The 22286-nt window shown below is 35.1% G+C and overlaps 2 protein-coding genes across 3 annotated transcripts in view; one reads left to right on the forward strand and one right to left on the reverse strand.

Annotated features, from left to right (window-relative positions):
* Positions 1-18443, reverse strand: part of LOC123558259 (NF-X1-type zinc finger protein NFXL1-like) — a 43784-nt gene extending 25341 nt beyond the window's left edge. Inside the window, exons 1-8 of the mRNA XM_053542960.1 lie at positions 18364-18443; positions 7008-7253; positions 3517-3684; positions 3074-3174; positions 2611-2744; positions 1230-1408; positions 699-860; positions 277-377 (exon numbers count right to left, since the gene is read on the reverse strand). Coding sequence (XP_053398935.1) covers positions 277-377; positions 699-860; positions 1230-1408; positions 2611-2744; positions 3074-3174; positions 3517-3684; positions 7008-7239 — 1077 coding nt within the window. The 5' untranslated portion in view covers positions 7240-7253; positions 18364-18443. The remainder of the gene's footprint in view (positions 1-276; positions 378-698; positions 861-1229; positions 1409-2610; positions 2745-3073; positions 3175-3516; positions 3685-7007; positions 7254-18363) is intronic.
* Positions 18420-22286, forward strand: part of LOC123556774 (ubiquitin-protein ligase E3A-like) — a 60724-nt gene continuing 56857 nt past the window's right edge. For both annotated transcript variants that reach the window (XM_045347745.2, XM_045347746.2), the window contains exon 1: positions 18420-18579. In XM_045347745.2, coding sequence (XP_045203680.2) covers positions 18530-18579 — 50 coding nt within the window. In that variant the 5' untranslated portion in view covers positions 18420-18529. The remainder of the gene's footprint in view (positions 18580-22286) is intronic.

Genomic DNA, 22286 nt, shown 5'->3' on the forward strand with positions numbered 1-22286 from the left:
CTGTCTATGTTTTTGTACAAGGTTTAACCTATTTCTAACTGCCATCTGCTTATTAGAGATAAAAATGTGAGAATCTCAATCAACCTTTAGCCTGCAGACCAATCAGCCTGCACATCCATGCAGTCTGATCATGGTCTGCACTGTTTGCCATTGAGTCAGTATCTTTTTGGTAAACACCCCTTTTAACAGTTAATGGTACAGTGCAAATTGAAAGATGGACAAGTTCATAATAGAAATATAGCATGGCAAGGGTTAATACTGCAATATAAACCTTACCTTATCACACTGCCACTGGGGACTTGCACATGGTCTAATTGCTGTAGTTTTACCACATTCACAAGGCTGTTTGCTAGTTTTAGGACATGGTGCACACTCTCCTTTAAAATAACAGTTACTGTTAGAACAGCAATAGCACAGAAAAATGGCATGTTTATAGCTTCAAGTATTCAGTACAATCATCAAACTTTGATGTGTGCTTTAAATCTGATCTCTCCCTTTCCTTTTTAAAGTAGATGTCAGAGATTTAACATTGGGCTTAGATTAAAGCTATTTATTGTAAGTGCAGTAAAATTGTTAGTTTTCTTGAATCAAGCCAGTATTGAAGAATGTCTTCATGTAAAATCAGGGAAAATCACTAAAATTACTGACATGTTTATAATCAATTTGTCTCTGAGGATAAAAAATAGTTCTTGTCTTACCTGGATGGCAAGCTTGTTGACATGAATGCTGTTTACATGACAGCTGTTTACCACAAACACCTCCACAGGTCCAGGTCCGTGCACTACACCTCCGCACCTGTGGGGTAGCATTGCCACAGTAGCATTTCACCTTCAATGTCTTAGGACATGGTGGACAGGCACCTGGTAACAAACAGTATTTTTTATTTATAATGACATTAACTATGGAAGATAGTAATATCCATTTCATGTGTGTAGGTTTAACCTGTAGCTAAGGTACACTGCTGTATTTCCAGATATTGATGATATTGAAGCAGTGAAAGGTCAATAACAATCAGACTGGTTTTCCTTCATCTACAGCAGATACCTTGGTTAGGGTTACCTTACAGCTCATTTTGTTGCTTATTACTCATATATACCAGCTGTAATCAAGACAATTAACTTATTTCTACAAACCACTCTGGTTTCATTTTTTTCCCTACATGTCTGACCACAAGAGGAGAGTAACAAAATACAAAATTATGTTATTAGTGAGTACCAGTCATATATTACCTGGATGACAGAGAAGTAGGCATGAATGTCCACAGTCTGGTTTCAGTTTCCTCCCACATGTCTGACCACATGAATGAGGTACCAGCCAAGGATCAAACTGAGGTTCCTCAACTTTACCACAGTAACAGAGGTAGCGTGTTGGACGCAGTTTCTGACTGTACTCTAAACGACATTTTGGACTGAAAGCAATAAAAAATAAATATTCAACACAGAAGTCAAAATGAAACAAATTCTAAATCATTGAAGAATTTGTTCCACAACAAGCTTATTCACTTAGGAATGATGATATTCTTAACAATATTTTCAAAGGTAGTCTAAAAATTCTATGTATGGTATCACTGTTAAATAAATAGGATCATTATACCCTGAAATCCCGAAAACAAGCCGGTCTCGAAAATAAGCCACCATTTCACTACTGGCTAAAAGGGTTCATAAATAAGACACACTCAAAAATAAGCCGTCCAGTTTTTTGTATCAGTAATAGTATCAATGACTTTGCTAGGACACCATATGAGATAGCAAAAGTTACCAACGTGAACACAGCAGATTTATTTCCACACGTAATAGCAATAATACATACTTTGAAATAAAACACCTAAAACAATGCAAGTTGTGCTGATATTTAAAACCATGGACAAATTAAAACTTTAAAAGCAAAAAATAAATTCCTGTCTCAAACTTGTCATGTCAGTAGTTCTACTAATTAACGTGACCGGCCTTTATAACACAATGCAGTGTTTATCACCTATTATGTAAGTTATTCATACCTGTTGGCCGATTAAATCATAGGTGTATTTGTTTGTTAGGCCAAGCAAAACTATTTAATGAGTAATTATTATCTGTTAGCATCGGATTATTTTCATTAAGAGATTGTAATAAATTGTAACAAAACTGGTATGTCAGAAGTATATGTATTTATCGATGTCGATGTTTTGAATAAAAAAGCAAACTACATGACATTCATATCTTCAGTATTTAAGTACTCGAAAATACGCCAGTTTTTAAATCGTTACTGAATATATGTACTCAAAAGTTTGCCGGACTCAAAATTAAGCCAGTCTCGATAATATTAAGCCACCAAATCCTTACGAAAATTTAAAATAAGCTGCGGCTTATTTTTGGGATTTCAGGGTACTGTTGGTTTTTTTTTTTTAATTCTCTGTCTCATCTATAATGTTTAAACTTCCTCAATTTAACATTAAATATTTTGCAAGGACAGTGATTTATTTTTGTTCATTGGATATTATTGAACGACATGTTTTATCTATATCAAAAATGCCTTACTACCTGGTCGCTATTTACCATTTTCTTCTTAACTGTAGCTTACAATTGCAAAATAAAAAGGAAAAGGTAAAACATAGTATATAATATACATGTGTACCAGTGCCAAGGTATATCTTCTGGTCTAATGTTGTCATCATCCGACTTGTAGATCTGTTGGTATACACCATCCTTAACCCACTTTTGTATACACTGGATGTGAAATATTGCATAACATCCTTCACAACTCCAAATCTGTAAAACAAGAAACACTGATTCACTTACCACGTATATTTCCTTTATCTTTTATGTACAGACAAGACATGCAGAAATTCCTGAACGGAATGAGTGTAACAATGTATCAATCTGATGATGTAATACAGAGAGTATAACTTATCAGACCCTTTGTTTATGCTGAGGATACTGAATGGAATGAGTGTAACAATATATCAATCTGACAATGTAACACAGCGAGTATAACTTAACAGAGCCTTTTCTTGTTTCCATACGGACATGCTGAGGTTACTGAATGAAATGTGACAGTGTATGATATTTGACAATGCAACTTAGAGAGTATAACTTACTGGATCTGTTTTCTTGATTGTTTCTATACAGACAAGACATGCTGAGGTTCCTGAACGAAAAGAGTGTAACAATGTATCCTGTGCTTGATCCACATCAGTGGCTGCAATAAAAAACATTTTTTCTAAATTCTGTACCAGAACTTACTTTTTGCGAATAACTGACAACTTCACAAAATGAGTAAGGACCCAGATTTATTGCCATGATCTTTTCAGCAAATGTTCATCTGGCCTGGGGATTCAACCCACAACATCTGAACTGAGTCTAAATTTCTCATACTGAGCATAACTTGCTGGCAATTTAATTCCCTCGCACCGAGCATGACTTATTGGCAGTCTAATGCCCTCCCAAGCAACATGACCTATTGGTAGTCTAAATCACTCACAACAAGTATAACCTTCAGAAAGCATAACAAACATAATATACAGGTGATAAACTTGCTTACAATCAGTAGATGAGTAGGTCTGAAAAACTTTCTCAAGGACATTGCTGGCAATATCATCTTCATCAGAAGAGTTGTCTTCCTTGTCATCATCATCCTGTAGATGGCGTTTGATTGATTCCTGGTTCTGCTGACTGGCACACTGGAACCGTTCTTCCGCAGAAGGCTGGACTGGAAGAACAGGAAATAAACAATTACTATATATAGATGTATATGAAAGGAGGTAAAATTCTACAACATTAGAAAACAAGAGCTGTCGGAGGACAGCAACGCTCGACTATTTAACAGCCTTGTCAATTGAATGAATACAAAAGTCAAAAAGGGGCATAATTTTGTAAAATGCAAAGTAGAGGTATTGAACCTCTGTACTGCATGTCATATTATGACAGTGAACAAGTGTGTGAAGTTTCAATCCTTTCCAATTTGTGGATACTGAGATACCAGCTTACATACAAAAACTTAACCAAAAACTGCTAAGTCAAAGGGGCATAATTTTGTAAAAATGCAAAGTAGAGTTATGGGACCTTCACAGTGCATGTTAGATCATGACAGTGAACAAGTGTGTGAAGTTTCAATCCAATCCAATTAGTGGATACTGAGATATCAGATTACATACAAAAATTTAACCAAAAACTGCTAAGTCGAAAAAGGGGCATAATTTTGAAAAAAAAGAGTAGAGTTACGGGACTTGCTTAGTGCATGTCAGATCATGACAGTGAAGAAGTATGTGAAGTTTCAATCCATTCCCATTAGTAAGTACTGAGATACCAGCTTACATGCAAAACCTTAACCAAAAATTTCTAAGTCGAAAAAGGGGCATAATTTTGTAAAAAAAGCAAAATAGAGTTATGGAACCTGTGCAATGTAGGTCAGTTCATCACAGTGAATAAGTGTGTGAAGTTTCAATCCATTCCCACAAGTGGTTACTGAGTTACCAGCTTACATACAAAACCTTAACCAAAAATTTCTAAGTCGAAAAAGGGGCATAATTTTGTAAAAAAGCAAAAAAGAGTTATGGAACCTGTGCAATGTAAGTCAGTTTGTCACAGTGAATAAGTGTGTGAAGTTTCAATCCATTCCCACAAGTGGTTACTGAGATACCAGCTTACATACAAAACCTTAACCAAAAATTTCTAAGTCGAAAAAGGGGCATAATTTTGTAAAAAAGCAAAAAAGAGTTATGGAACCTGTGCAATGTAAGTCAGTTTGTCACAGTGAATAAGTGTGTGAAGTTTCAATCCATTCCCACAAGTGATTACTGAGATACCAGCTTACATACAAAACCTTAACCAAAATCGGGACATGGACGCCGACGCGGACGCCGATGCGGACGCCGACGCATGGGCGAGTCCAATAGCTCTACTATTCTATGAATAGTCGAGCTAAAAATCTACTGTCACAGAAAGTTCTGTCAAGCAAAACAAAAAAAATGTCAACTTTTTTCTATATAATTATATATTTAAATTTTAAGAATTAAATACAGACTGTGGACATATTGTGTTCATTAGGCCATACCAAATTGATTAATAGTTCTTCGGAAAATTTTCAAAAAAAATAGGAGCGGGCGAGCGAAATTTTTATTTTATTTTTTTTTCTCAATTTTGATTTTTTCAGAGGCGGGTAGATTTTACATGGAGCGAGCGGGCTTTTTTTATTTTTTTTCCCAGCTTGAACCCTTGAGGAGGCGGTTATGATTATACATAAAGTTAACATTTCTTTAGAAATAACACAGAAATCAAACATTTACAGTGTGGGTAACACAGTATATAGCTTTTCTATATGTTTTAAAGACTACATGAATGATTTTGCAAATAAATTCTTGCCAAAACTCACTGAATCACTTTATTTTTTTTTTATTTTGTAATTTTAATTACTAAGGAATGAGTGTCTTATTTTTAATTTTGATTTTTCTACATTAATCTGAAGACGTGCCTATTTAATGGCACAGGATGAGGAATATTTAAGACAAAACAGGCACATGATTGTGTGGAATACATTTCTTCTGAAACACAGTTAGATGGCTTTGACAAATGAACAAATTTGTGCCCTAGTGGAACTCCAACCCATAGAGGTGAGGGGAAGTAATAAACCACTTGACCAGTGAGACCAAACGGAGTTGGGCATACAGATGCTTCGACATTGCTCGAATCCCTTTGGAATAATTTCTTAACAGATCATGATCAGGCTAGCTTAAGCTTTTGTGGTAGAGATTCATTTCAGGCAAAAATAATAACAGACGGACAAAGAATGATCCCAATATGGCCACCCTTAAAAGTGTTGTTTGTTGTGCTTTGACTGAACTATAAATTTAGAGTTGGGGAAGTCTGTTTTTTTTTCTTTCGTTCAAGCAATTTACAGCCAATTTTAAATATATCCTGGCGTCATGTGTACAAACAGGCAAAACTGGGGTTACAAAAGGACATATTTTGTTAGAAATTATTTTCATATCAACACTACTTATTTGAAAAGCTAAACAATTTTTAAAATTGACTAAATGTGTTTTGATAGAATATCTGACTGCTGTACTAAAGAAGTTACGTTCAAAAAGATTTGGGCCGAGACAATGTGATAGGTCGGTCAGGATCTGTGAACAAATATTTTTTTAAGATAGTAGTTGGCCTCAGCTTTGGGCTCTAGATCTAACATGCTGAATTAAACAGCTGATAACAAATGGTTTGAAAACTTGATATCTGAACAATATTTCCAAATATTTTTAACTGCATCCCCGTGCACGTCTTACAAGTCGGGCTTCGTTCTTTTCACTGTATTGAACAAAAGTAGAATGTGCCTATTTCATTACCTACCGGCACATCGAAGGTCACTCCAGATTTAGAACAAATGATGAACAACACCATAACTCCTGACTTTTTGAGTTTGGATCATCAGCTACATGACGCATGAAATCCGATCAATATCACTTTGACGCATTAAAACAGCGATAAAACCTGTTTTGCCGTTATTATTCCGGACCGCATAATCGAAAAAAAAAATTTTTTTCGGAGATTTTTATGTACGTGCGGGCGGGTAATTTTTATTTTTTTTTCTCGGGAATGAAATTATTGATGCGGTAGTTCCGACGAACGACATATCAATTTGGTATGGCCTTACAATGTCAATCATAGTGAATGCTAATAAATGGGAAAGTAATATAACTATAGTTAACCCTTAATAGGGCCATCTTAAATTAATTGCTTGATATTCATTCACATTTGTCCTAAAATTGGAAGGGAGAAAGGACATTACTTTTTGTTTCTGATAATCATGGATACTGTTTACTACCTAATGACCTAAAAATAAAATAAAAAAAATATATATTACAGAGTAACAAATAAAAAGGGTTGGGGCGTAATGAAAAATCAATGTGGGGATGATAATCAAATAATTAATTCATTATGGCCTAATTTGATTACTTTTACTGTCAATGGCAGTAATGCATAACAAAACAACAGATCAGTTACATTTTTCATTATCAGTGTAGTATTACAAATTGTTACCTTTCTGCTGTATGTCCTCATTGTGAGATTTCTTCACAGCACCCCAGCCTCTTCCCCAACCCTGAACAGGCCTTTCATATCTGCCTACACCCCTGGAATCAGACACTTGGTTATATCCTTTAGCCTGTCCAAAACTGTTCTGCACATCTTTGTTTTCACCTGGACTATGTGCAGGGAGGTTACCTCCCCTCCCTCTTCCTCTTCCCTTTAAATAGGTAGGGACACTAGCCATCTATTTCTATCAGCCTAGATAAATTCAAATCATGAAAAATGACTTAATTAGACAGCACGAAACAAAGTAATTCACAGTCTGCAAAATATCTGATAATCCAAAAAGTATTAAGATTAGTCTGCTTTAATCAATCAATATAAAACTATAAGATTCTTTCACTAGTTGTAGGTGCAGATAGGAATATCTGGCTTGAGAGTAACTGTTTAGGCAGTAACGAGGCTCCTGCTGAGTTACCGCTTAAACAGTTTTCCGAGAGCCAGATATTCCTATATGCACATACAGCCAGTGATCGAAATTTTTTCGTATACCATATTCAAGAAATACTTGTAAAAGTAAAATCAAGCGAACGTGTTCCTTTTTAGAACTATACTTGAATATCGTTACCTCGATATCGGTTTGTTTGATACGCCGGTTAGCACGATGTGATTTAGTCGGTCCCGATTTTCCCCTTTATATTTTAATGTAATTATTTATCATTACCTCGATATGATTAGCTTGATATTTTGTTTAGCTCGATGACATTTTTCAGTCCCGTCACCTTACCTGTACTGCTTTTTACACCTGGTTTTGTCGATATTACAGCTTGTCAAAAAATATCCATGTTATTTGTAAGGTGTGAAAATAAACCTATTGTTGTTCGGCGATGTATTAATCATAATCAAGCTAGTTTGTGTGTTTATTTTGTTTGTTATTTTAATCCAATTTAAATGTCATAAAGTTTGCATTTAATTCCAAATAATTAGTCTTATAAAAAAAAAGCGTGCAAGCAAGCAAGCTGTTTTTTAATATAACAACTTATTTGGATGAAATAATTTTCTGTTTGACAGAGTAAAAATCTGCCATTTAGGATTGAGTAACAATATGCATATTTAACAGGCAAATTTTCGTTATCAAAGCACAGTCAAAATGACTACTAAACTAGGAACATTACCGCTGCATTCAGACTTGTTTAGCAAAGGAATAAAAATGCTAATGTTTACACGTATATTTTGAAAAATTAAAAAGTTGTATGTATGTACATGTATGTACTATTTAATTAAGATGTTTTATTTGTCAATAAAATTAAAATCGTATTTACGTTTTATATTATTTCTTTCCCCTTTCAAACCCTCTGAAAAACGTGGATATAATGACAATATCGACACAGGTACAAAGTAGTCCCAGACAGTCGATATCGTTACGTCGAACTTCAGATACGTCGATGCTATTTTTACAGTCCCTTGAATATCGAGGTAATGGTATTCGACTGTATTTCTTATATAGCAGCGCATTTAAACAAAGCGCGGGAAACCAATGTCTGTAAACAGGAAAGATGTCATAACGTTTCAAAGACAAATGGCAAAGCTTAGTTCCAGTTTTGTTTTATCAGCTGCAGAGCAACATTACAATTTTTTGATAAAATAACCTTTTTGGAATCGAGAAATATACTATCAGGAACAAAGAGGAGCTGTCAAGGTATTTGATTTTTATTCCGTTTTATGAAATGATATATAATTTACTGCATAAATCTTCTACAAATATGTAGTTCGTAATACGTTATTTACAGCACAAGAGTCATCTAACACCCAGGGGTTTAAGATGGATTTAATTACCAGCACCGGTAAAAATACTGGAAATCCCCATCTGGTATGCAAAGAAAGAGCTGTCTCATAACAACACGCTTGACTATTCGAAGGCTTGTCAGTATTCTCAGTAAAATGGATTTTCTAAATTCACGTAAGAGTTATGGGCCCTGATGCTATGATCTTGTTCAGCTGCACCCTACATCTGTGTGAAGTTTCAACCAAGTATCTGCATTATCTTAAGATAGTAATTTCCATGCAAAACCTTAACCTGTATTTTTCCAAGTCCAAATAGGGGGCCCTGGCATAATTTGGTCAAAATACAATTCAGAGTTATTGGACAAGCATCTTTCTTGCATTAATTAAGTTTTTCCGAAACATAGCAGTTTTGTCAGGAAACAATGTTGATCTATTTGATCCTTACAGTGTCAAACACAAGCTATCTTTTAAACCTACCAATAATTCTGTGTTGAAACTTCCGTGTTTTAGCTGAATCTGCATCTCATTTCAGAAAAGACTATTTGAAGTAGAAGAAATTTAATCGAGTAATTGCACCTTTCTAACTTCCCTGACACAGTACTGACTTATACGAATTTGTGTTTTCTGAAATACCCTACAGTTTTTGGTATGATTTTTGTCGATTTTTGCCAGTAGTGGTTGTAATTTTGCAAGTTTTGCAAGTATTTTTCATTGAAATAGCCTTGCTACTACTTGCTGGATATGGAAAATACATACAGTATTAATGGCTTAAATTGTTTTACTGGCAACTGAACAGATTCGTCAATTTCTTATGACCAACTTCATTTTAAATTGTGCCAAAATTGATTACATGCAACAGGGCTCCAGATAAGATGTGTATTAGTGTAAATTACGCTTTGAAATAATGCATATACACATGTCTGATAATTTTTTAAGCGTATAAAAACGTATATTTAATAACAGAAACGCACGCAATGACTTTTTACTAGCGTAAACAAAATCTGAATCCTCTGGATGCTTTATGTAACAGAGCATGGTCGTATTAATTCTCTAACATTGAACGTACACACGCATTGAATGGTACTCTAAAAACCTAAGTTAAACCTGGAACAACTGATACGGGGACTGGAAACAGGCATTTATCTTATCTGATGCTGTCGTCCAATCGAAGCGTATGCCGTAGGTTATTCTGCTATTACTCAAACACTTACGCCTTACAGTTTAACTCGTCCTTTCAGTGAAAATCTGGGAAAGCATTTGTTGAATTTTTTGTTGAAAACAAAAGTTCTGCCATGAAATTATTGCCTGCATCTGTTTTTAAATGGAAAATATCTACATTAATGTTACTTTTCGCCCTGTGAAAATGGCTAAATCTAGACTTGTCTTACCCAGAGAGAAAGATGTCGTTTTTTACATGATATTTGCCTTGTTGATTCAGAGTATTTAGAATAAAAAAATTAGGACATATTTTAATGAAAATAGCAAGTCAAAACTGTAAACTGTTGCCTGAAAATATTTGTTTATGATATTGCTCTGTTCTTCACCATTTAAATGCGTGTTAAACCTAGATGATTTTCTGCAGTTTTATCTAAAAGTTCGGAATACTAAATGTAACTTCGTTGTCGGCCTTTTTTAAAAAAAATATTGTTATTTTAATTTAAATACATTGTATTTTTCAAACATCAGTTTTAAGATTAAATTTATTTAACTAATTTTTGGAGTTTAAACAACAATTTCGTTTGAAACATTCCCTACGTTCAAGAAGAATGTTTGTTTCTGTATGTAGAAATCTGACATTATAAACAATAATTATATTATGGCTCTACAAGATTAAGCAAAGTGTCAGCTTTCTGTTATTTTCTATTTTTTTTATTCAAATCCAACAAAAATCGGCCCTTTGATAAAGGTTTGAAGTTACATGGTAAAATATTTCTTCAGGGAAGTGAGCTCGAGTTAATTCATAATAATTAAGCATATCACCACATGCAGTCGCATGCTGTTTTTGCTTCAGAATCCCTTTAGATCAATCTCTGATCATCTAATTATCGCCACTTAACATGTGACTGGTAAACCCTTTGAACAATAAGTGTTATAGCTCCATGATTAACATGAGGTAATATGCTAATTACGCGCTAATCGATAGTGGCGAAAACAAAATATCGATCGCTAACGACTGGTCGATATTTACAGGTATGGACACCAGCATAGTACAGATAAATGTATTGATTTATACGGAGTTTCTACTCCCCGTATTAGACCTTCCTGATACAATCAATGCATGCGTAAATCAAATACTTGGGAATTAATATTGATGGCATGGTAGTGTATTTTAAAGCGGTGTTAATTTAAAATATCAATTTCTGCAGCCGAGTAAACAACAACAAGAGCACCGCCTTGCGGGTGCTGACACTCATCTGATTTCATCATCATCATCATCTTTGATAATGGCAAGCAGTCCTTTTGGACTATAATGGCCATGCATGGGGGTTAGTAAAGTAAAAGATTATCAAGCCTCCCAAGCTACTCAATCCACCCAGGAGGACATTGACAATGTGATAAAAAATAGTGCAAAAACCTACTCAAGCCCTTAAAGCCTATACATTGCATAATCTACTATGTACATGGTGAAGAAACAAGAGAGTTAGTACTGTTAAAAGATAAAAGCATATATGTACTGTCTAGGGGATGTGTGGTAACCCAGTCAGTCCCGACTTAAACACAGCGTTTGAGTCAGCACTGACTAAGTGCACCGGCAGTGTGTTCCATTCAACTATTGTCCTAGGGAAAAATGAGTACTTTATGTAGTCAACTGATGAGTGTGGTATATGATATGCTAGCTGATGGTGATGTCCGGATGTTCTCAATAGTGGATCCATATATTGTAAAGGTATTATGTCAACAAGCCCATAATGTATTTTATGGAAGAGGCTAAGACGGATTTTCTGTCTTCTGCGCTCTAAGGACTCCCATTGTAATTGCTGTAGTAATTGTGTCACAGTACCCGGCGACTTTGAATAGTTGTTGGTAACAAACCTAGCGACCCTCTTTTTACATTTTCTTATTTCTGCTTGTCATTTAATTGATAAGGGTCCCAAACAGAAGCACAGTATTCCAAAGAATGTCTGACTATTGATTTGTAGGCTGCTGCTTTAGTTTCAGGTTTGGCAGAATGTTGATTTCGTTTTAAGAACCCAAGGTTTTGACTGGCCTTGTTTGTTATTTTGCTAATGTGTGGAGGCCAAGAGAGATTAGATGAAAGTTCCACACTGAGACAGGTAGCTTGTTTGACCTCAGACAAGGGTTGGTTGTGTAGAAAGTAATCAGTCATGACTGGTTTAGATCTAGGTGGGGTAATGTGCATGATGTGGCATTTGTCTACGTTGAAGGCCATCCTCCATTTCCTCTCCCACCCTGCCAGCCTGTCCAAATCTGCTTGAAGGGTCTGTGAGTTCACAGCTGAGCGTATTACTCTATAGATGATACAGTCATCAGTAAACAGTCTCACATCCGAACGAACACTGGCAGGGAGGTCGTTTATGTAGAGAAGAAATAGAAGAGGCCCTAAAACGGAACCCTGGGGGATGCCAGAATCAACTGTGGCTACAGACGACATAGCACCATCAACAACTACTTTCTGCATTCTATTACTGAGAAAGGCTTTTATCCAGTGATGAGCATTGCCTCTGATACCATAAAATTTAAGCTTGTGGAGGAGTCTTGTAAGGTCTACTACATCAAAAGCTTTACTAAAATCCATTATAGCAACATCAACCTGGCCTTCCTTTACAGACTTGACAAGATCATGAACAAAGCCCACAAGTTGGGTCTCACATGATCTACGTGCTCGAAAGCCATGCTGATTGTCAACTATAATATCATTTGCATCCAGATGATCAAGGGTGTTACTAACTACAATGTGTTCAAGTATTTTGCATGCAATGCATGTCAGTGACACTGGCCTATACATGTAGTTACTAGGTTTGAACTTCTCCCCCTTTTTAAAGACAGGGGTGACATTTGCCTGATTCCAATCAGATGGTATGAGTCTGGACTGTAAGGACTTATTGAAAATGAGAATGAAAATTGGTGCTATTTGAGTATTTCATCAGCACATTCTTTAAGAATTCTAGGTTTTATGGCATCTGGGCCAGCTGCTTTATGGGGATTTAGTCCTTAAAGTAGTTTACTAAGTTTAGAGATGCCATTTTCAGAAACGGAAATATTTTTCATGTCAGGGTAAGGACTGTTTCCGAGGTCTGGGAGTACAGAATCATCTGGTTTGGTAAAAACAGAGGAAAACTGATGGTTTAATATATTTGCCTTATCACGAGAACTGACTTTAGTATGCCATGTTCTCTAAGGGGTGTAACACCACAGGAGTCTTTCTTAAGGCTTTTAATGAAACTCCAAATATTTTTGGTAGTTCCATGTTTTTGTTCAGTAGGATCACATACAATGTTGTTAATGCAATTCCAGTAGGCTTTTCTTGCTTTCTTTTGTATAAGTGCTTTCAGTTTCTTAAGTTTATCAAGGTACTTTCCTTTTGACTTTTTGAACTTGGCATACAGTCTATCCCTTTTTTTAAGCAACTTTTTTATTTCAGTGTTTATCCAAGCCAAGTGGTGTTTCCCATTTACATTTTTAGATGGTACATAATTATCTGTCAAACTCTCAAGTTTAGACGTGAAGTTATCCCAAAACTCCTGGACATTTAGTTTATCAGACATTTTATTTAGTTCTTTTCCAAAATTTACTAACTCTGATTTAAAACCAGCCCAATCAGCTTTATCAAATAAAAGCATCTTTCTTTTTTCTTTGTAATTTATTCGGGGGGTAGCTGTTATATCAATGAAAGGGATACAGTGGTCACTAAAGCCAGAAATGACTTTGATATTGTCAACTAAAGTTGCATTATTTATAAATAAAAGGTCTAAGGTATTTTGAGTAGTGTCTGTACATGTAGTTCTAGTTGGCTCATGAATCAACTGCTGAAAGCCAAAGGAGTCTGCTAAGTCAAGGAGTTTGTTACTTTCATCTGCATGGGTAGCACCAGTATCAACTGTAAGAGATTGCCAATTAACATTTCCAAGATTAAAATCTCCCCCAACTATGATGGTGTTGTTACAACTGTCAATAAGCAAGGTGGTATGAATTATTTCATCTATGCAACTAAGGTCCTTGTCTGGTCTGTAGGCACTACAAACATAAAGATCTTGTTTACTTTCCTGTTTGATCTGAGCCCAGATGATCTCCGAGTCTGACTGAAGTTCCGGTAGAAAATTACTGGTAAGCTTATTTGAAACAAGAATGAAAACCCCACCTCCCATACGACGTTTGCGATTTTTTCTGTAGACTTTATAATCGGGTGGAAAGACTTCAGAATTTTTTTTGTGTGGCTTCAGCCATGATTCGGTACTCAGGGCTCTCGCGACTGGGCGACTTGAGCGAAATAGGCGCTCTAGAACTTCAAACTTTGCTCAAATCTAACCTCAAAGCGAAATGCAAGTCGCCCGATTTTCTTTGATTTCCGCACTCGCTAATTACTGCTACCCAGACTGTTGACAATTTGCACCGTGTCATAATGAGTGTCGAATACACAAACTCACGCCGGTGTAATGAAGTATTTCGACCCCCATAGAATAACGACTCCCCCGGTCATTATTCTATAGAAAATGTGACTCCTTTCCTGTAAAATATTGACTCCCCTTATAAAAAACTGACTCCCTTTGAAAACTCTATAGAATAACAACCCCCAGTCATTATTCTATAGAAAAACTGACCCCTCCAAGTAAAATACTGACTCCCTAAAGATGACTCCCTTCGAATCTCATAGAATAACGACCCCGGTTATTATTCTTTAGAAAAAGTGACTCCTTCCATGTAAAATACTCACTGCCGAAATTACTACATTCGAACTCTCATACAATATCGATTCCCGGACATTATTGTATTTAAAAAAGTTACTCTTTCCGTGTAAAACACCGGCTCCTAAAAAGACTTCCCACGATAATATCTATTAAAAAGTGATCCCCACCAAACCTAACGGACAATTTTACTAGATCTACAACTCTAATACCCTCCATTGCCAATACTACTGATACTACTATACCTGCTTCCACTAATACGTCTTGTACATCTACCTCTTCTTCTCCTGCTGCTGTTGTTGCTGTCACTTATTCCTCTGCTGCTGCTGCTACTACTACTGCAACTGCCACTACCACTGCCACTACTACTACTACTACTACTTTCTATTGTTGCCGCTACCGTACTTTACTGCCACTGCTAAGTATTGCAACTTCTATTAATACTAAGTTCTATGCTAGCAGTTTCTTGTGCAGTTTTCTTCTGAAGGATTACTTCATACCGAAGTTTGCAGGGATTATTGACACTGGTGTGTTTTGTGAACGTATTGTGAATTGTTATTTTCCTGAAAAAAATGTATACACCAAGATACAGCGTCTAGAAATAGAATCCCTTTTCCCGTTGCGGAATGCTCTGATTTCTGTGTCAAGTGATGGTATGTAGCTAATGGTCAAACGGAAGGATGGACGAACGGACAAGAGCAAATCTATATGCCCCCCTCCCCCGAGTGGTGGCATAAAATGCAGCAATTAGGACTTAGATACATGAGTTATCACTCAATTTGACCAAATGACCGGGGGTCGTTTTTTTATGGAAGTCAATATTCTTCGTGAGGTTCAGTTTACTTCACGTGGGGGAGTCATAGTACTATGATCTGGAGGTCATAATACTATGACCGGGGGGTCACTTTTTCTATAGAATAATGACCGGGGGATCATTATTCTATGGGGGTCGAAATACTTCATTACACCGGCAGCATAATTTAAGCTCCGCCTACCTCAGGTACTTGCGAGATTATCCCGAGAAGTGTGAAAGCGAATCAAATTATCCGATACACAAGAGTCTATTGTGTTAAGCCAATCAGCGCCGCGTTTACGTCTTTGACACTTCGCGTTAATTGTCAACATGTTCGAGTGTTGGCGGTACCAAGCACAATATCAGGCTTAACAGTTGTTAGCATTGCAAGAAAACCCAATTTTTTACTTTTTACAGACTGGCAGTTTGCAATAATGATTTTGAGATGTTGGATATTTTGTTTCCTTCGAATCTGTTTAGGAGCTCTGTTTGTTTGAATCGATGTTACTGGGTGTGATGATTTTCCAGTTGGAGTACTACTATGAAGGGAATGTTGGATTGTGGTTGTTGGGGATTTTAAACATGACAGATCTGAAATGACGTCTGAGATGGAATTATTTGAGTCGGCATTTGACGAGTTTTCAAAAAGTGATGATGCAAAATTTGGTATCCCACATTTATGACACTCCCAAAATTCATCTGAGTGATCACTGTAAAAATTATACATATGTGAACTCATGCCCTGGCACTGTGCATGACACCATGTACTACATTCCTCACAATAAATACCACGGTCTGGATGCCAACCTACTACTTTAGTACAAATACCGCAAAGATCTGATCAATTTGTAACTGTGCTGTTTGGTCCTGGGTTGGTTTCAGTGTCAAAAGCCATCATTATTAATATGAGGCAGATGTACATGAGTGTGAGTCTATTTTGATTGAGGAGCCTCTTTCTGAATTTTTTCAAGTTAAGCAGTCCAGAGGACAAAGCAAAAGCAAAATCTAAAGCAGGAATACCATTATCTGTTCTTATATATGTACTAAATTTCTGAGCAAATTTTGACAGTAAATATGGGCTAATCCCAGAGCAACAGATGTTGTTTAGCTTAATGGAACCCAACTTTCTGAAGGCACCTCCTCCAATCTGATATGACAGCTCAGCACTCATAATATATAGAGATAAGGATAGAATCCCCACCATACACAGAGTGATTCTACACATGTTTACTGCCACAAAGGCAAAAAGAGGTAAATTTCGTAAGTCGCGAAAATAGATGACAAAGCGACAGTGGAGCAAGGAAAAAGCCGAAAACAGTTTGAGAAAAGTCAAAAATTACCCTCACTCTGTGTAAGATGTCTCTATGTCCCTATTTTTCATGAAATTGATGGTAAAGAACCTGATGGAAATGGTTAATTTGTGAAAAAGGGACCTATCGAAGAAAGTGAACCCCACACATTTCACTTCCGGTAGTCGATCCTAAGACGCTTTTTTTGTATAACAGAAATATTGTCCTACCCATGATTTTCTAAGTCTAAAAAAGGGCCATCATTCTTGCAAAAAGCAGGATAGAGTTATGTTTCTTGATGTACAACGTCCGCTTATGATGGTGAAAAACTGTTGCAAGTTTTAAAGCAATAGCTTTGATAGTTTATGAGAAAAGCTGAGTAAATTTTTAGTAAACACCCCTTCAAATGATAAATGGTACTGTCCAAATTGGAAGATGGACCAGTCCATTATAGAAATTTAGCATGGTAAGGGTTAAACATAATACTCAACCAAGAAAACTGATTTTCTAAGTCCAAAAGGGGCAATAATTATTGCAAAAAAGCAGGATGGAGTTATGTTTCTTGCTGTACAGGGTCAGCTTATGATGGTGAACAAGTGTTGCAAGTTTCAAAGCAATACCTTTGATAGTTTAAGAGAAAAAGTTGACCTAAACATAAAACTTAAAACCAAGAAATCTGATATTTTCTAAGTCCAAAAGGGGCCATAAATCTTGCAAAAAGCATGATGGAGTTATATTTCTTGTTGTACAGGGTCAGCTAATGATGGTGAACAAGTGAACATTGCAAGTTTCAAAACAATACGTTGGATACTTTAGGAGAAAAGCTGACCTAAACATAAAACTTAACCAAGAAATCAGATTTTCTAAGTCCAAAAGGGGCCATAATTCTTGCAAAAAACAGAATGGAGTTATGTTCCTTGCTGCACAGGGTCAGCTTATGATGGTGAACAACAGTTGCAAGTTTCAAAGCAATATCTTTGATAGTTTAGGAAAAAACCCTGACCTAAACATAAAACTTAACCAAGAAATCTGATATTTTATAAGTCCAAAAGGGGCCATAATTCTTGCAAAAAGCAGGATGGAGTTATGTTTCTTGGTGTACAGGGTCAGCTAATGATGGTGAACAAGTGTTCCAAGTTTCAAAGCAATACCTTTGATAGTTTAGGAGAAAAGCTGACCTAAACATAAAACTTAACCAGGCAATGCCAACGCCGACGCCGATCAAGTGATTCATTTCTTTTCAAAAAATCAGATGAGCTAAAAATGTCTCTTTCTAAGAATGCTGTAGAAGTCAGAAATTAAAAAACAGCCGCTCAGCGACAGTAAGCTTGTCTAAACTCAACTCGTGCATTATCGATTTGCAGGTTATTTGCAAAAGAATTCTGCAGGAATTATAACATAAAATCATGTCCTATCCCTATAAAATTGTTAAAAAAAAATGAGGAAATAATTTCGGACAGAAAATTTGTCCAAATTATCTACAAATAGTGTACACTTTTGTTAACTACAATATTTAAATGTATTTTATGAAGTACAACAAACTAAATTTTAGAAATATAAACATATAAAAAATGATGAAAAGTTATTCGCATTTAAATATGCCAAAAAAGAACAGTTAAAAAAAAGTTTGACGTTACCGCATGGAAGCTGACATTTTTCTTGGGAATTATGGGATTTCAAAAAATTATATACTTCCGCAAGATGTCGCTAGCCTGATAGTTTTGGGTTTTCCGAATCAAATCCTGTATTTTTCAGTGTCGGTAGCATAACATTGAATGACAAATAAGTATACCAAGTCTTCGTATGAATAACAAAGCTTCAAGCTTGAGCGAAAGCGGAAAAGACGGCGCCAGGTAGTAATGTATCCAGTTTTTCCCCTGAAGAAATTGTGGGTGGGGTATTTTGAAGTGAAAACGAAACGAAGCACTATGACCAACGATCCCATCAAGTTGTCATCTTTTCCATGTGGCAGTATTAAATATTTTATAAAGTTAAACTGGTGGAGAAAACCTGCCAAGGTCCTATTGGGCCCTCAGTAGTGTAAAATAATCACAGGTTATCTTCATGACAGTCGTGGCGATTGACCATATCGGCATTATAGGATAAATCCCGTCTTCCGGTATAAAAGGGTCAGGGGGACTGACGAGATTAACTGATATAAAGACCATGTACAATATTAGCGATTACCGTTGATTGGTCAGTTCCGGATCACTAAGTGGGGAATTCCAGACGTTTCACCCCCAAGACTTTTCCTCCCCGAGACATTTCACCCCCAAGACATTTCCTCCCAAGACTTTTCACCCCCAATTTTACAAACCCTAGACTTTTCACCCCCAATTTTTAATATAGTGAAAATATCGTGAAATATTTTTTATTTGATATTTAAAATCTTTTTTATATATATTTTGTATAGGTTGTTAGGGCATTTATGAAGATAATTTGTTACTTTACGGACCATAATTTAAATTCTATGAAATATACACTGAATTTAGGGTAACATACATGTAGTCAACTTAATCAATTGATCTTTTTAAATGTCAGTTTGTTGAGACTTCTTAATGATGATTTTTTTTCTATGTTATTCAAATGAATTCAAGTTTTAATTATGTAATATAATAATGAAATATATGAGTAGATTTAGATTACAATAGTAGATGTAAATATTAACTAGGGGTTAGAATTAGAGGGTATATGTTTATCCTTTAGTATAATAATGATAGCCCAATTGTGATAACATGTAATATGGGTATTATAAGTGCAAATTATGACATTGAATTTATTTTTATGATATATTTTTATATATTTAACAAGATATATAGTCTCAAGTAACTCAGTATTGAGCGGCAGCATTTGATATGTTTAATGTTATTATATATAATACATGTATGTACAGTGATGTTATTTATGTATGCTGATGAGACTGAAATAAATAAATAAACTAATATTACAATTTGAAGGTCATTCATTTCATTGTAGGTCAATATTTTAAACTCTTCATAGGTGTTGTGCTCAATCAACACCTTTTGATTGACAGAAATAGTCAATATTTTAAACTCTTCATAGGTGTTGTGATTTAATCAACACCTTTTGATTGACAGGAATAAGTGTGTTAAAATATAAATGGATTAACTGGCTAACCTGTAGTGTATTAAACTTTAATTAATCTAAACCTTGACTGATCTTATGGAAATCAAAAAAAAAAAAAAAAAAAAATTATACTCGTCACTCCAGTGATTTTTTTTGGAAAAAATAAAGGTGCCTGTGCCCGCTGAATTGGGAAAATAAGCGCGATAATTCCCCAAATTGGGAAAAATAGAAATATGTTTAATTTCCATACTAAGTGATATAAATCTGTACATTTCCTTACTGAATGTTGTTTGAAGAGTTTATATTTTTTCAAAACCACTTTTGGATTTAAAATCTTGAAATTTTTGGGTGATAAAATAAATTAAGACACCAATACAACTTGTAATAATTGTATTGATCAATTTTCACTTCATGCCATTGAAATTTGATAACGTCCGAAATTTTGACTATCCGAAAATCGGTACAATCGCGGCGATTTTGATCTCCTATTTTTCAAAAACTAGGAGAGGTATTGTCATTTTTCATTACCATAAATGATTAAATGACATAATGGAACATATTTAAACCGACTAAAGTGCATATTTCTCTTGAAAATCGGCAATATTTTGTTTGTCACGTGTTTTCGCGACAGTAACCTTGATGCGATTTTGATCTTAAAAAGGACGTTTTTGATGCCATTTCTGCCAATTTCATGTTAGATATCGCTGATCTCACGCCCGAATATAAACTGTTACATTTTGGAAATAAAATCTTATAGTTTGAGGGGGGAAAACATCTCTTTTTTAGGGGAAAAATTGACGATTTTTTGGGAAAAAATGGCCTATTTTGGCGAGGGGAAAGTGCCGATATTCGGCAGTAAAAATACGCAAAAAAAATCACTGCACTCAAAAATGATGTTGCTTCAAAAATGAATCTAACTTTCAATATCTTGTCTAAGTCTATTTGCAGAATAAATGAATTTTGACAGATTAAGTAATTCCTTCCTATTTTCCGTAGACATCAGATTACCAGATTTACAGAGTGGGCCATCTACAGTAATATGGATTTAAACATTTTCTTCATAATTCTTTATACAACGGACATACAAGAGGAAAGTGATATTCATTTTCTAAAGAATTAAGATTACAAAATTTACAATTTATATCATTATGATCAGTGTTGTTATATCTACCTCTTTCTATTTCAAAATTATGTTATGATAATCTAAATCTACTAAGAGCAGTTCGAAATTTTTTATCTTCAATTATATTTAAGTATTTTTCAAGATTAAAGGAATGTTTAAATCTACTATAAGAGAGTAATCGTTGAGAATTGTTAATGCAGGGTTCAAATTTAGACAATGCTAGTGTATTTTGAGAATAGCTAGTGGGCTTGGAATGTACTAGCTAATTTCAGCTAGTCAGTAATATATCAAGAAATTGTCTTCAGAGCTTTAATAAAGTTTGTTCTGCAGGTACACAATTTTCTTCATGAAAGGAACATTATTATTTATGTTTATACATGTAAATGATACTTTATTGTTCAACAAAACTATGATAAAATGCATGATTGCAGCTTGCATCATGTTAACACTGAAGGCTTTGACCTTAGCTTATAAGTGGATAAAAATGGCACTAGCTATTTTAAGCTAATAGATTTTTTTTTGTGACTGGCTACTTACAGAGATTAATCAGTAAGTTTTGGCCAGTAAAATATTAATAAAGTAATTAAATATTATTGTTTAACATTAGCTGGTAACTTTTCATTTTAGCTAGTGAACAAAAAGGGCACTAGCTACTTTTAGCCAGTAGAAAATGTTGCTAAATTTGACCCCTGGTTAATGTCAGGTTAATGTTAGCATATCAAGTTTGATAATTACTGTCCAATATTCTCTGAAGATAAAGAATTACTGTTACTATCTTGACTTATCCATCCGACAATCCCAGGTTTTCTAACAGCATTTTTATTTGAAATGCCCAGTTTGAATTATTATATGTACAGTAATGTTATTGTTTGCATCGTTACGCAGCATATGATAAATTCTTTTTTGTAGCGAGTTTTCATTTGAATTCAGTAAACGGAACCAGTAGCTTACCATATAATACTATTATACTTAGTACGCATGCTTGTAAAATTAATTCTGTTTCCCACATTTTTGTCTTTCACAAATGTATTTCTTCCTTTCTTGAAATTATTTTTTGCTATATATGTAACAAGATTCATGAATCCAACCAGTTCGACTTATTAAATAAGCAAGAATTTGTTATTATTTCAATTTATTATGCGCATATGTAATACCAAATCCCTAAGAATCGTTATGCGTGTTTATGCTTAATAAGTTACCGCGGAAGAAAATATGTGGCTTTATTCGAGTATTGCACAATTACACTTCATAAATTTGACATATTACATCGTATATTGTTCATAGCAAATGGGATTGACATAACTGAACTTCATCCGATCAATGAACTCCTTGAAATTAGAGACAATCTAA

The sequence above is a fragment of the Mercenaria mercenaria genome, chromosome 5 (genome assembly GCF_021730395.1).
Source record: "Mercenaria mercenaria strain notata chromosome 5, MADL_Memer_1, whole genome shotgun sequence".
Lineage (NCBI taxonomy): Eukaryota > Metazoa > Mollusca > Bivalvia > Venerida > Veneridae > Mercenaria > Mercenaria mercenaria.